Source organism: Phalangium opilio, unplaced genomic scaffold (assembly GCF_054372755.1).
Source record: "Phalangium opilio isolate 3A_F unplaced genomic scaffold, DU_Popi_V2 ptg000042l_1, whole genome shotgun sequence".
Classification (NCBI taxonomy): domain Eukaryota; kingdom Metazoa; phylum Arthropoda; class Arachnida; order Opiliones; family Phalangiidae; genus Phalangium; species Phalangium opilio.
The window spans coordinates 1,173,918-1,189,228 of NW_028324166.1; the positions used below are offsets into that span (position 1 = coordinate 1,173,918).

General features: G+C 36.8%; 3 protein-coding genes and 1 long non-coding RNA gene across 4 annotated transcripts; 1 reads left to right on the top strand and 3 right to left on the bottom strand.

Moving 5' to 3' along the window:
* The first annotated feature begins 6,738 nt into the window (after positions 1-6,738).
* Positions 6,739-9,122, top strand: Surf1 (surfeit locus protein 1). Its single transcript, XM_089836120.1, has 6 exons — positions 6,739-7,056; positions 7,130-7,251; positions 7,309-7,500; positions 7,575-7,695; positions 8,206-8,417; positions 8,973-9,122. Exons 1-6 carry the CDS (start codon positions 6,916-6,918, stop codon positions 9,040-9,042), a joined length of 858 nt encoding a protein of 285 aa, XP_089692246.1. The 5' UTR covers positions 6,739-6,915; the 3' UTR covers positions 9,043-9,122.
* Positions 9,123-9,261: 139 nt separating this feature from the next.
* LOC149678104 (peptidyl-prolyl cis-trans isomerase-like 3) lies at positions 9,262-10,180 on the bottom strand. Its single transcript, XM_089836121.1, has 4 exons — positions 10,034-10,180; positions 9,713-9,949; positions 9,532-9,650; positions 9,262-9,473 (listed from the first exon to the last, which is right to left on the bottom strand). Exons 1-4 carry the CDS (start codon positions 10,034-10,036, stop codon positions 9,347-9,349), a joined length of 486 nt encoding a protein of 161 aa, XP_089692247.1. The 5' UTR covers positions 10,037-10,180; the 3' UTR covers positions 9,262-9,346.
* A 36-nt stretch (positions 10,181-10,216) lies between these two features.
* LOC149678105 (uncharacterized) lies at positions 10,217-11,662 on the bottom strand. Its single transcript, XR_016366033.1, has 2 exons — positions 10,595-11,662; positions 10,217-10,390 (listed from the first exon to the last, which is right to left on the bottom strand). It is a non-coding gene; the product is annotated as an uncharacterized LOC149678105 (long non-coding RNA).
* A 313-nt stretch (positions 11,663-11,975) lies between these two features.
* LOC149678106 (monocarboxylate transporter 12-like) lies at positions 11,976-14,421 on the bottom strand. The gene is made up of 5 exons (XM_089836119.1): positions 14,087-14,421; positions 13,505-13,657; positions 13,007-13,296; positions 12,179-12,710; positions 11,976-12,116 (listed from the first exon to the last, which is right to left on the bottom strand). The coding sequence occupies exons 1-4, from the start codon at positions 14,316-14,318 to the stop codon at positions 12,270-12,272; spliced, it is 1,116 nt and encodes a 371-aa protein (XP_089692245.1). The 5' UTR covers positions 14,319-14,421; the 3' UTR covers positions 11,976-12,116; positions 12,179-12,269.
* Positions 14,422-15,311: the final 890 nt, after the last annotated feature.

Consider the following 15,311-nt stretch of genomic DNA (forward strand, 5'->3'; position numbering starts at 1 on the left):
TAGGCTTAACTTTTCAAATAGCTTTACGTATTTCTGATCTCCTTTATACGTGTAATTATGTTCTTAAGTGAAATAAATAGTTTTTATGTAAAAGAAGTAGTGTTTTTAATGAAATGTTAGTGAAATAAGGCATTAAAGATGGTTAACAGTTGTTCTTATTTACAAAATGATTTGCTTACGAACAGAATAAGAGGACCTCCCCTTCAGATTAGGAAATAGTTTTATTTTGAACAAACATTCGCTTAAATCTCTTTAAATATCAGCTGTTATTGCAAAGCATCAGCACGCCCGCTGGCAAAAGTTATTTATCGAATTTTTTAGCTTTCAAAATTCAGCGATAGATGGCGCACTAGGTATCTTCCCCCGGGAAAATCGCGTCGACTGCTAGCTGTCATCTCCGTATTTTCCCCGATTCAGTAGGGTATCTAGACCCGTATATATATCTATGTTAATTGCTCGGACCAGTTTATTTATTCCAAAACTTGGGGTCAGTGGTCCCAGGGACCACTTTATTAATTATGGTTTTTGGAAAAAATAGACGGTGGGACCAGTTTATTAATTCGGGGTTCCTTATTAGAATTTTTTTAGCTCAACACATTTTCAACCAATTCTACTCATAGGTAGTTAGTACTCCTTGGCTACAACTTCCCTACAAAAGTTTTGTAGTCTATTGACTATTGATCTTGTCTAGCGTCTATACTCTAGAATGAGTCTCTTGTAGTCGACAGTCTAGACCATAGCTAGTACTAGTTGTCAGTAGTCGTATTAGGCAGTAGTGTATGGTCACATTACAGGATTTTGATCTGGCTTACTGATAGCGAGAGAAGATATTGCCACCGAATTTATGTAAAATGCAATAAAGAATAAGATAGTTCAAATATCATTAGACATGTTGATTGAAAAACATTTCTTCCTACCTGACCCTTTTAAATAACTTGATTTGGTCATTTTCACTCACTTGGGTGTCTTTCTGCCGAGGGGTCGGACTTTTTTGTATTTAATCAACAATAAATAGTAAACAAAAAATTAGGGATGCAACGATTCGTAATTTTTCGGAATCGGCCGATTCGATGCATCGGTCTCTAAAAAATCGGCTTCGGCCGATTAATCGGCCGAAGCCTCAAGGTTGTACGTTTTAGGCATTAGTATAGGAGTGCTACTTGTCAAAAATGTCTAAGGACATTAATCGATCTGGTTTGGTTTCCGTGATACTAGTTCATTTAGTTCAACACACATTTTGTCCATTCTTTCTGCTACAACTTGTTTTTGATTAGTTCTTTCTTTGCATTCCGGATAGGAAAAAATAATTTTAATCGTGAGTTTTTAAGTTCCTTTCTCATCCTTTTAAAAACAAGAAGTAGCATTCAAGACTTCAAGTATTATTACTTTAAGTAAACAAGGGACTGCAGGAATACACGCTAGAGACAATGAGACCAAACACATTAGAGGGATAGCTGACAATAATAAAATCCAGACTGTGATAGAGCGATATTGTTTGTGGAACAGGTGGGAACAAAGAGAAATATACCAAGAGGAGCAAAAAGTCTAGCCTTCCACAGGGCTTTTGAAAAGCCCGGCCACGGTTTTGGAGTAACTAGATCCGGTTTTTTGTTTAGTGGCTAAGCCGCGACGCCTTTTATTGGTTAAATTATGTCGGCTGCTTATTTTTGGTGGTGGCAAAGGGTTGATCTCTGGTTTGACCGTTGACGTACAAAAGGTAATTTTTAAGTGGACGACACGGTCGCGTGAACAACCGGAACTTGTTTCTCAAAATCAGTCCCGGTCCCTATTTACAAAGTTACCACTCCTCTTGGTATATTCTCTTTGGTGGGAAGTAGCAGTGCGCACAAATCGAAAGGAGAGTCAAAGATAGAAGGGGAAGGCAAACCATAACGGCTGGCTACCATGGCTCTCCCGCGCACCTACCTCGGCGCACAGCCGAGGAGTAAGACGTCACGTGATCCGTTGAGAAGGAAATTCAAAAAGGGTAAACCCGAAAATACGGTTAGAGGCTCACACTAGACTAGAGAGATCAGCATTCAGCGTTGTTACCATAGCTTTGTAATAACTTAAACAAACTTCTCTGATTTTTTTCTCTCGGTGCGCCACGCTCTTAGAGAGCGACTGGTTCTGGTAACATTTTTGAAAGGGGGGGAGGGGCTGACGGAGAATTTGGTTAAATTACGTTATTTGTTAATTGGCAAACTTGTTAGTTCCTTTATACTAGCTCTAGATTAGATCTAACCAAAAAGAGTCGGCCGAAAAAAATCGGCCGATTACCTTAGAAAAATCGGCCGATTCGATTATTCGGCCAAGTGGCCGATTCTGGCCGAAGCCGATTCTTGGCCGATGCATCGTTGCATCCCTACAAAAAATTGACTTGACTTGGCCCAAAAATTAAAAATTGACTTGAAGTAGTAAACAAAAAATTAAAAATTGACTTGAAGTAGTAAACAAAAAATTAAAAATTGACTTGAAGTAGTAAACAAAACATTAAAAATTGACTTGAAGTAGTAAACAAAAAATTAAAAATTGACTTGGCCCAAAAATTAATTTTAAATTAACATTTAAGTGCTTTTGGCTTTCTTTGATCGAGTGACCTTCGTTTTACATTTCTCAGCGCGAACGATTTTTCTGCACTATTTTGACCATTCAAATAAGTAAAATCTTTTTTCTTAAGAAGGGCCAATTTTCTTAATAAAATTTATCTTTTCTCTGTATCTTTTCTTAACTTCTTCATTTAAACTCTCATAATAGCTTAACTAGCCCGACTTTGCATTCAAAGTAGCGACCTCCAATATGATCACGCCGCTCCACAAAGATGGCGGCTCAAAAGAAATTCAAATTTCGGCAAATTTGTAGCACTGCTTTAAGAGATGGCGCTAGCGTACTCTTAAACTATGACGTAGGCCGAATTTTTTTTAGTCTATAAGTGCTGACTCCCTATTTAGTGGCAACTAGTTGAAAAATTGTGATAAGAAATAAAAGTTAACTGTTACGGATTGGTATATGCTACTTTTTCCTACAATAAAAATTCAAAATCAATTAGAATTTTCAGCTTCTTTACTTTTGTGTCTTTACGTGATTTTTATTCTCACCATTTTAGAAATTTAATTTATAGTGGGACCGGTAAAATAATAATTAATGCAAGGATCACTGGTCCCAAGGACCAGTTTAATAATTCCAACATGAGGGGTCGCTGGTCCCGAGGACCACTTACAAAATTCATCTTATTTCCAGCCCTGGTTCCTACACTCAACAATAACAAGTCTGCTACGTCGTCTGCTTACACTTTATGTAATATCAATATAAGAACAAGTCTGCTACGTCGTCTGCGTACACTTTATGTAATAGGACGCAACTAATTCGCATAAGTTTACAGCAAACCAATTTTTTTGCATAAAGCCAGGTTCCCACTTGGCGAAAAAAAGCACGCGAAATGTGTATTCGCCGGCTGAAACTTCTTGACGATTATTTATTCGCCAGAGCCGGCGTTCCCATTTAGCGCGAAATTTGAAGAGATCGCGCGCGAGATTTTCTTTCACGTTAAGCCTAATTATTTTCTTGCGAATTAAAAATGGAAAACCTAAACAAAATAAATAATGAAAATGGCCTTTGTTTAAATTTAACGTTTCAAAAATGTCTTTCGGGAAATGAGAGGTGACCACGAGTTTCTTCAGGTAAAGAAATATTGAATTATCAGAATTTTAATTTAGATTCTATCAATGTAGTTTTCACTTATATATTGTAACCGATGTTCCCCCATTGTGTATTTGTGTTGTGCTAAAACATAAAACAGTAGTAGGCTTAAAATAAAACTTAAGTGATCGACAAATGAAAGGAGGCATTACAAAATTCTGAATCTGGGTTTTGATTGGTTGCTTTTAGGGCAAATTTGTTTCCCCTTTTCGCCTCGACTAAGGCCGCCATTTTCAAAAGTTTGCTTCCAAAATACTAATTTGCATAAATTCTGAAAAAACTTTTTCATGCATAAAACCAGTATTTTCAATGGTTTGCAGCCAATATACCAATTTGCATAAAATTCCCCATCCACCACTATTTTCAAAAGTTTGCTACAAGAATACTAATTTGCATAAATCTACCGAAAACTCGATGAAACTCAGAAAACTCGATGAAACTCATGGTTTTTACAAGAAAATCTAGCTTCGCTTAGCTTCGCTTAGGGCTTCGCTTCGCTTAGCTTAGTGGTTTAGAGTAGTTTATAGTGGTTTAGAGTGGTTTAGAGTAGTTTAGAGTGGCTTAGAGTGGCTAGAGTGGTTTAGAGTGGTTTAGAGTGGCTTCGCTTAGCTTCGCTTCGCTTAGGTTAGAGTGGCTAGAGTGGTTTAGAGTGGTTTAGAGTGGTTTAGAGTAGTTTAGAGTGGTTTAGAGTGGTTTAGAGTAGTTTAGAGTGGCTTAGAGTGGCTAGAGTGGTTTAGAGTGGCTTCGCTTAGCTTAGCTTAGAGTGGTTTAGAGTGGCTTCGCTTAGCTTAACTTAGAGTGGTTTAGAGTGGCTTCGCTTAGCTTAGCTTAGAGTGGTTTAGAGTGGTTTAGCTTCGTTTAGCTTCGTTTAGCTTCGTTTAGCTTCGTTTAGCTTCGTTTAGCTTCGTTTAGCTTCGTTTAGCTTCGTTTAGCTTCTTTTAGCTTCGTTTAGCTTCGTTTAGCTTCGTTTAGCTTCGTTTAGCTTCGTTTAGCTTCGTTTAGCTTCGTTTAGCTTCGTTTAGCTTCGTTTAGCTTCGTTTAGCTTCGTTTAGCTTCGTTTAGCTTCGTTTAGCTTCGTTTAGCTTCGTTTAGCTTCGTTTAGCTTCGTTTAGCTTCGTTTAGCTTCGTTTAGCTTCGTTTAGCTTCGTTTAGCTTCGTTTAGCTTCGTTTAGCTTCGTTTAGCTTCGTTTAGCTTCGTTTAGCTTCGTTTAGCTTCGTTTAGCTTCGTTTAGCTTCGTTTAGCTTCGTTTAGCTTCGTTTAGCTTCGTTTAGCTTCGTTTAGCTTCGTTTAGCTTCGTTTAGCTTCGTTTAGCTTCGTTTAGCTTCGTTTAGCTTCGTTTAGCTTCGTTTAGCTTCGTTTAGCTTCGTTTAGCTTCGTTTAGCTTCGTTTAGCTTCGTTTAGCTTCGTTTAGCTTCGTTTAGCTTCGTTTAGCTTCGTTTAGCTTCGTTTAGCTTCTTTTAGCTTCGTTTAGCTTCTTTTAGCTTCGTTTAGCTTCGTTTAGCTTCGTTTAGCTTCGTTTAGCTTCGTTTAGCTTCGTTTAGCTTCGTTTAGCTTCTTTTAGCTTCGTTTAGCTTCGTTTAGCTTCGTTTAGCTTCTTTTAGCTTCTTTTAGCTTCAATTAGCTTCGTTTAGCTTCGTTTAGCTTCTTTTAGCTTCAATTAGCTTCGTTTAGCTTCGTTTAGCTTCGTTTAGCTTCGTTTAGCTTCGTTTAGCTTCGTTTAGCTTCGTTTAGCTTCGTTTAGCTTCGTTTAGCTTCGTTTAGCTTCGTTTAGCTTCGTTTAGCTTCGTTTAGCTTCGTTTAGCTTCTTTTAGCTTCGTTTAGCTTCGTTTAGCTTCGTTTAGCTTCGTTTAGCTTCGTTTAGCTTCGTTTAGCTTCGTTTAGCTTCGTTTAGCTTCGTTTAGCTTCGTTTAGCTTCGTTTAGCTTCGTTTAGCTTCGTTTAGCTTCGTTTAGCTTCGTTTAGCTTCGTTTAGCTTCGTTTAGCTTCGTTTAGCTTCGTTTAGCTTCGTTTAGCTTCGTTTAGCTTCGTTTAGCTTCTTTTAGCTTCGTTTAGCTTCTTTTAGCTTCGTTTAGCTTCTTTTAGCTTCGTTTAGCTTCTTTTAGCTTCGTTTAGCTTCGTTTAGCTTCGTTTAGCTTCGTTTAGCTTCGTTTAGCTTCGTTTAGCTTCGTTTAGCTTCTTTTAGCTTCGTTTAGCTTCGTTTAGCTTCGTTTAGCTTCGTTTAGCTTCTTTTAGCTTCAATTAGCTTCGTTTAGCTTCGTTTAGCTTCTTTTAGCTTCGTTTAGCTTCGTTTAGCTTCGTTTAGCTTCGTTTAGCTTCGTTTAGCTTCGTTTAGCTTCGTTTAGCTTCGTTTAGCTTCGTTTAGCTTCGTTTAGCTTCGTTTAGCTTCGTTTAGCTTCGTTTAGCTTCTTTTAGCTTCGTTTAGCTTCGTTTAGCTTCGTTTAGCTTCGTTTAGCTTCGTTTAGCTTCGTTTAGCTTCGTTTAGCTTCGTTTAGCTCCGTTTAGCTTCGTTTAGCTTCGTTTAGCTTCGTTTAGCTTCGTTTAGCTTCGTTTAGCTTCGTTTAGCTTCGTTTAGCTTCGTTTAGCTTCTTTTAGCTTCGTTTAGCTTCGTTTAGCTTCGTTTAGCTTCGTTTAGCTTCGTTTAGCTTCGTTTAGCTTCGTTTAGCTTCGTTTAGCTTCGTTTAGCTTCTTTTAGCTTCAATTAGCTTCGTTTAGCTTCTTTTAGCTTCGTTTAGCTTCGTTTAGCTTCGTTTAGCTTCGTTTAGCTTCGTTTAGCTTCTTTTAGCTTCGTTTAGCTTCGTTTAGCTTCTTTTAGCTTCGTTTAGCTTCGTTTAGCTTCGTTTAGCTTCGTTTAGCTTCGTTTAGCTTCGTTTAGCTTCGTTTAGCTTCGTTTAGCTTCGTTTAGCTTCGTTTAGCTTCTTTTAGCTTCGTTTAGCTTCTTTTAGCTTCGTTTAGCTTCGTTTAGCTTCGTTTAGCTTCTTTTAGCTTCGTTTAGCTTCGTTTAGCTAAGCGAATCTAAGCTATTCTAAGCTAAGCTATGTCTTTTCTCTGTTATGCCAAAAAATTGGTTTCCTGCAAACTTATGCAAATTAGTAGCGTCCATGTAATATCAATATAAGAACAAGTCTGCTACGTCGTCTGCTTATAACACTCCTGTCAGATTCGGTTATACCACCACAGTTTTTGCACCGATTTAAATTAACCGCAATTAATTTAAAAATGTTTAGAATTAATAATATTTTGAGATGTAAGCCATCGATTATTGCTAATCGATTTATGGTAAACAGAAATGTAACTAATAGGTCATTCAAAATATCTGAAAAATCAAGGGATGTTGGTCCAATTGGTTACTTTTTATTGGTAATTAATAATTAAGCATTAATTATGAATAATAATAATAATAATATATTGTTTTATTGATATTGTAATTAAGCTAGTTCCGGGAACTACTTTTCTTCTCGGATCATGGCAAGTACAACGTCGTAAATGGAAGTTAAGCCTTATTGAAGAGTTGCGACAAAAAACCACAGCAGAACCCGTTGAACTACCTGAAAAGTACTGCGAAATCATGATTTCTTTAGTAAGATTTCAATTTAAATTTAACTTTTATAGTTTAGAATCAGTAGAAGACATGGAATACCGTAGAGTCAAGGTTCGGGGAAGGTTTTTGCACGAGAATGAAATGTATGTTAGACCACGTTCATTACTGACACCAGAGGGTGCCGAGAAAGCCAGTGGAGGACTGATGTATACTGGGCAAACTGGAGCCTACGTCATCACGCCCTTTAAGGTTTCTGACAGCCAGTAATGTGTTTCAAGATGAATTCATCAGTTTTATCCATGAGTTTTAAAATTCTATAATAATGCATTATTTTAAGGGATACGATTCTCGTCAATAGAGGTTGGGTCCCTAGAAATAAAATTTCACCCAACACAAGACTCAATGGTCAAACAACTGAAGAACTGGAAATTGTTGGAATTGTTCGGAAATCTGAACCAGTAAGACCTTTTATTTTAATTTATTTTTCGATTTCCATTCTTTATTAGTCATGACCTTGTAGTTTCATTGGTTATTGGTCATGACCTTGTAGTTTCATTGGTTATTGGTCATGACCTTGTAGTTTCATTGATATTGGTCATGACCTTGTAGTTTCATTGGTTATTGGTCATGACCTTGTAGTTTCATTGATATTGGTCATGACCTTGTAGTTTCATTGGTTATAGGTCATGATCTTATAGTCTCATTGGTTATTGGTCATGACCTTTTAGTTTCATTGGTTATTGGTCATGACCTTGTAGTTTCATTGGTTATTGGTCATGAACTTGTAGTCTCATTGGTTATTGGTCATGACCTTGTAGTCTCATTGGTTATTGGTCATGACCTTGTAGTCTCATTGGTTATTGGTCATGACCTTGTAGTCTCATTGGTTATTGGTCATGACCTTGTAGTCTCATTGGTTATTGGTCATGACCTTGTAGTTTCATTATTTATTTGATAAATGAATACAGAGACAGCCATTAGCACCAAAACAATCAGTGAGTGATGGAAACAGATTCTGGACATTAAGGGACATAAACAAAATGGCTGAAACAGTGAACTGCGCCCCGGTTTTTATTGATGCCTGTATTACGCCAAGTAATCCAATCAGAGAGGATGCACCAATACCTGGACAAACTAGGATCACACTCAGAAATGAACACATGTCATACATACTCACTTGGTATGTATGATAGTCAAAGGCTTACGTGTTAAGACCAAGGGCAAGGCTTAAGTCATGGCTTAAGTTTCTAGTCCGAGGCTTAAAGTTTTTTATCATAGTCCGAGGCTTAAAGTTTTTTATCATAGTCCGAGGCTTAATCTTTTATTATAGTCCAAGGCTTAAGGTTTTTTGTAGTCCGAGGCTCAAGGTTTTTTTTATAGTCCGAGGCTCAAGGTTTTTTATCATAGTCCGAGGCTCAAGGTTTTTTCATCATAGTCCGAGGCTCAAGGTTTTTTCATCATAGTCCGAGGCTTAAGGTTTTTTTATAGTCCAAGGCTTAAGGTTTTTTTATAGTCCGAGGCTCAAGGTTTTTTTATCATAGTCCGAGGCTTAAAGTTTTTTTTTATCATAGTCCGAGGCTTAAAGTTTTTTTTTATCATAGTCCGAGGCTTAAAGTTTTTTTATCAAAGTCCGAGGCTTAAAGCTTTTTTTTATCATAGTCCGAGGCTTAAAGTTATGCTTTAAGGTTAGCACTTTTGTCAGTAAGGCAGACCAAATACCGTTTTTACTTGACAGGTATTCACTTAGCCTGGCAACATCGTTCTTGTGGTACCGTAGGTTCATCTTGGGAAAATCTCTTATGTAACAAACACATTTTATGTTAATTGTTATCCATTAAGTTATTAATATGTGTACTTAAAGACTAAATGCTTTTATGAAACAAAATGGGTCTCTTTTGCGTTTTTTCATAAATAAATCACCATATTTTAAACCAAGAATTAAACTGAATACCTTAAAATAATTAGCGATGCCACTGGCAAGGCTTAACTATTCCAACATCAAAAGAAGTATATATAGGCATATATTTTATAATCAATGCAAAAATATTTATTTACAAAATACAATTATGATAATGTAGTCAAATTAACATGAAATTAATTGAGATTAAATTATTTGGCAAGGGGATTAGCGTGAATTGTCACTCCATTTATTCTTGTTTCATGAATAGGCCTAAAATTTTTAGGGTTAACTGGTAACTTCTCTAATTCATCCAAGGCATCATTGCCATCTATAACTCTGCAATTAACGAATAAGTGTTAAATACAACATAATTAACATTAATTAAACAACTTACTTCCCAAATACAGTATATTTCATATCAAGATGCGGTTGTTTGGAATAGGTTATGAAAAACTGCGACCCATTTGTGTTTGGTCCATTATTGGCCAATGAGACCACGCCCCTTACATTATGCTACGATTTAAAATTAAAATTTTCTTATATAATTTAAATAGCTGCGAGAAAAGAATGCCAACCTTGAGATCTTCGCGATATTCATCTTCAAATCGGGTCCCCCAGATACTAGATCCACCTTTCCCAGTTCCCGTTGGGTCACCAGTTTGAACCATAAACCCCTTAATGTTACGGTGAAATAAGCAACCTTCGTAATATCCGCTGGCGCAAAGGGCCAGAAAGTTTTCACAAGCTCTCGGACATTGCTCGCAAAATAATTCGATTTTAATGTCACCAAAATCAGTATGGAGAGTAACAGCCTGAAAATAGCAATTTTAAGAGTTTTTCAATAGTTTTAACTGAATTTCGTCCACTTTAAAGCTTTTAAGAGGTTAGTTACAAACCATTTTATAATTTTATTTAACTAAATTTAGTTTAGTTTTCAATTTAATGCTATTTAAACACAAATTAACGATAATTGCGAAGCCTAGGCCTAACCAGTGTACGTACAGACGGTACAGCAGACTTCTTTCTTATTGATTGAAAAACCAGACGATGCTAATACGGGTACAAACCATGGAGCAATATTAACAGAGACAAAACATATTTAGTACGATTTTAAAGGAACTTTTATTGCTACTCCCATAAAGCTTCTCCATGGATATATCCATAGAGATACAAGAGGAACAGTTGAGAGTCATTTTTGTGACGGTATTCGCCCCTTCGCATGTGTGATGGGGTGAAAGACTGGTGGCGCCCCCCTATCGACGAGCGAAGGAGTTATTAATAAGGATGAGCTTAGAGTAGTGGCACTCTATGTTAACTCCCTATAGGGAATAATAAGTCAAAACCTCGGAGATGCCATTACTCCATTTTATACGAGATAAGAGCGGAAAAACGTATTTTATAAAGTTTACACCTGTAAAATCTTTTAAAAAACACTTGGAACTTGTATTTCTACTTACTTTCGAGGAAATACCACCGTTTTCTGAAGGTAAGAGTCTTTTTTTATACATTTATTAGTAATAAAAACATTTAAGGCGAGCTAAGCCTTGGTCTTGTAAAACACGGCAGATTAGTGATTAGCGCGAGGATTAGCGTCGTTTTCAAAATCACTCATCTGCCGTGTTTTACAAGACCAAGGCTTAGCTCGCCTTAAATGTTTTTATTACTAATAAATGTATAAAAAAAGACTCTTACCTTCAGAAAACGGTGGTATTTCCTCGAAAGTAAGTAGAAATACAAGTTCCAAGTGTTTTTTAAAAGATTTTACAGGTGTAAAATTTAAAAATACGTTTTTCCGCTCTTAGCTCGTATAAAATGGAGTAATGGCATCTCCGAGGGTTTGACTCATTATGCCCTATAGGGAGTTAACATAGAGTGCCACTACTCCTTATTAATAACTCCTTCGCTCGTCGATAGGGGGCGCCACCAGTCATTCACCCTATCACACATGCGAAGGAGGAGAAGCGAAAAATCCCTCACAAAAACGTTCAAGGACCGCTTTCCCCAATAGTTTGTCTAGGCTTTAATAGTGTTATAATGTCTATGGATATATCAATGTAAAACTGAATTAGTTTTCAAATGTACACAAAACTAAGGCTGGGAAATAAGGAACATTTTTAAGATGTATATGCTCTATATGTTAGCTATAGAACCGCGTTTTTTAAAATCAAAACTGGTCCAATTTTTTTAGATTCTTTCACGACAAAAATGTTGTAGACATTTTTGAAATCGCTATCATAGTATCATTTCTAAAAAATAAAATGTTTTTCCTTCGTCTATTGAGTTTTGTATAAAAACGAGTGGCGTGTAATGGCGAATGTTCATTTGCCAGCCAAAATGCTGCCCGACTGTCACTAAATATTTCATTTTAAAATGTGTGCAATACTGATGACCGACGGATCAAGGTTAAATATGGCTGCTTTGAAAAACGGTGAACGCTCTAGGCCTACCAACTCATGGCCAACTGCAGTCGGTCTTGGCGCGAAACAGGGACTTGTCGGGGTTATGGCGCGTGAAGTTATTGAAGTTGAACCAACAACGTGGTCATATGGAATTGGTATGTTACAGTCTTCAATATAATTTTATTCGGAAACAACCAGGTTGTTTTAGTAAGTTTTATTTAATGTTTAAAATGTTGAAAGTACTCTTTGAGCGGCTTGGCACTTTGCCATTAAATACATAAAATAATTGGCGACAAATGGTTGAATTAAAAGGTACAAAAATTGGGTACATAATAGTCATATCTTATGATAAAACGCGTCAGTTCAATAGTTCCATGAATATTCGCATTCATAGTTGCACATCATGTTTTGGTTTGAGAAATAGGCCTATTCATTTCAATTTGATCTACAACCTCGAGCTTCGCGAAATTTCTCCTGACGAAAAAATCTTCAATGAAGTATAATAAACCGGACACGAAGTTCAAACAGGATAATAGAACGTATAGGTACATGTAACTCCCCAAATGGTCACGAAACACGCCTGTAAAATATAGAATAGACATTAAATATAACCACAATAAGTTACCGAGTTCATTATCTTACCAATTAACGTGGGCATGACCGCGAAGAAACAGCCACTGACAAATGTATTCATTCCAAAAACCAAGGCTGTTACGTCGACCCCCAGTTGGGGTTATAAGACCATTCGACTGGTTGAACACACTCCAAAGGCGAAACCGCTTACAGCCACCATTATCTTCAAGAAAAGACCTCCGTTGACGGTCACTATTAGGGTAATGGTGGCTGATTTGAACACGAGTCCGACGGCGGTGATAAATTGGTTGCTCAAAAGTCGCCTATCGCACAACCAACCCGTGAATACGCGCGCCACTAAGTCACCCGCGGAATGCAACACCAACAAAGCCGAGGCCGATGCGAGGTCCAAGTTTGAGTCCAATCCCAAGTCCACTATTGTCGTGACCATAGTGTAATAAGTAGCCACACCCAGAGATTGCGAATACAACAAGTTGTAGAATTTTAGGTTTGTTAGAACTTTGTACACCTTTGACGAAAAGGTGGCCTCGTTTGGGGCCGCAGTTGCTTTGGAAATGTTGTTTTCAAGGTCATTAGTAGCCTGGATAGAATTACTTAAATTGTAATTATCAATTTCATAGGGATATGATGGCAACCATTTAGTTTATTTTAGGGTTAGGGTTAGCGCTAGGCTAATGTTGGGGGTCAGGTTTCCATTTTTTAGCAACTTTAGCAATACACCTTATTCCCGATGCTTGAACCGAGGCTTAACGCGATATTTAACTGATAACTCTTTGTCAAAATGAGTTCATTTTGCCTTAAATTCTTTAGTTAAACTATAGCGCGTTAGGCCTTGGCATACGCATCGGGAATAAGGTGGATCAAATCCATAAGTACCTTGTCATTTGTCAGTGTCTTTCGTTCTTTTTTCGACGATGTTCTCGTTGAAGATGATTTTACTCTTAATGCTACTACGAGAATTATGGCTTGAAGAGAGAAACCACCCAGTAACAGGAAAGAGCCTTTCAAGCCGTAAGTCTCAATGAAGTAGTTTATAATCCATGGAAAAATGAAACCATTGAAACTCATGGATAACAAAAAAACTGTCATGGCTTTCCCTCTATGACGAATGAAATTGTAGCTTATTATCTGTACAAGTATCGGTGCTACTAAACCAATTCCTCCACCTAAGGACAATTGCAAGGAATGTAGAAAAGTCTTTACTCGAAACTTAGACAAGGTAGATAACATTATGAAGTTGCTGTATTTCTTGGCGCTGCTCTGATTGCTCCTGGAACCCATTCATAACTTTTACAAAGGTCCCGGAGCAATTGGAGCAGCCCAAATGAAAGACACCACTGATTATAAAAACTAACAAATAAACTGTTACTGTACCATGAAATGAAAAGCAGGTTTTAATCTTCCAAAAAGTTCCATTTGCGGTGCTTTGGAAAAAACTGGCAAGTAAAGATGTTGAGGAAATTAGTAGACCCATAATTATTGTCAACTTGGGACCGATTTTTAAACTAATTGGTCCTGCCGCAATGCCTGAAAATGCAATTATAACGACAAAAAACAATTAAAACAATAGTTTTCAATACATTTTGGGTCTAATGTTTAATCTCCTCAACTTGAAGAAAAATCACTCTAGATTTGCAATGGATATGTTTTTATAAGCGTATGGTTTTTTCCCTGTCGCTCTTAAATCATAAGTTTATAAGATATGTTCCATAAGTATGACACTTCCTATACTCTGTAAGGCTAGAGTTTTATTTACTGAGAGCTAGTTCGAAAACGACAAGCGAGAGTTGACTATCTTATAAACTTATGGTGCAAGTTGTTTGAAACTAAGGCATCCCGTTTTTGCTCAAAAACTTAACATGGGAACAAACCTAAGCTAAATTTCTTATGAAATTGGCATCAGGGATAATATGGGCAGTATGATACTTAAAGATATCAGCATATTTATGATCCTACCAGTGAAGAAATTAGAGATGTGTATGAAATTCAAAATCCTGGCAGCTTCTTCTCGAGTGATTTCGTAAGTGTCATGAAGGGCTACGAAAAAACTGCCCAAACTTATGAGATGTCCGGCAGCCACTACCATAATCAGGAAGGTCAAAGACAAATTCCACCATGCTAAGACAGTGTCCGGTTCTCCCACGAGTCCCTTACGGTACGATTTCTTTAACTCGACTAACCACGACATTCCCAGCTGCAGTGAGAAGCCCGACTTATTTAAATATTATTTATCAATTTTGAGTTCTTGAATATTCAATGTCAACACTTGAAAGAATGAAATACTCAAGCAGTTGTCGTAGAAAGGGGCGCTTGCGCACAAAGCAACAACTCTCTCTCCATGGGCGTTTTATAATTATCTTTGTTTTCACAAATAGTTACTAAGTTCACAATATCGTATTTAAGGAATTGCTAAATGAACTTTGAATGTTTTCTGTAGCTAATCTAACAAAGGGTTTTAACTGACTGGTAAGCTTGTAGGTTAGGTTTCGACGATAACGTACGGGGAAGGGATCAAAGGTTAAAGGGTCACTTGAACTTTGAACTAATTTCGTAAATTAATGAAAATAATTTGATTGACAAATGAAAAGAGTAAAAACACTCTTCTAGATAAGAACCTCCCGTAATGTTAAAAAAACAGAAAGTGTTTTGCTAATTTTCCAATAGAAAATTTAGGGGTTTTGGGTGGTCTATCGCGTCAAATAACTTAAGAACTACAACGAAGTTACGTTTCGAAATATTTTTAAATTAACAATTAACTATTGAACGTGTGCCTTTTCAAAGTTTCATCAAAAACAATTAAGTCTAAGTATGTTATTTTAATTAATTTTGAAAGTAAGAGAAAGTTTGAGAAATTACTATTGCGTCGAAGTCCTGACAGATGCTTGTCAGTCGTCAAATTAGGGTTAGCAATACAAGTCAATTGAAGTGCATTTTAACGTCTTTAATGCGAGTTTCAAAATCTTTCAACTCCTATAGGTTAAAATGGAGTTTTACGTGAAATTAGAAACTATTACAATCTTTCTAGAATCGAGATGATTTCTTTTGAAACTTGGTGTGTTCTTGTTTAATTTCTCAACGGGTTCAAATACACGAGAAACATTAAGTTCATTTTATCGTTGACGAAAGAAAAGACAGTTTCAAATTCCAAAAGCATTTAAAAGATAAAAATATGCCTGAACGG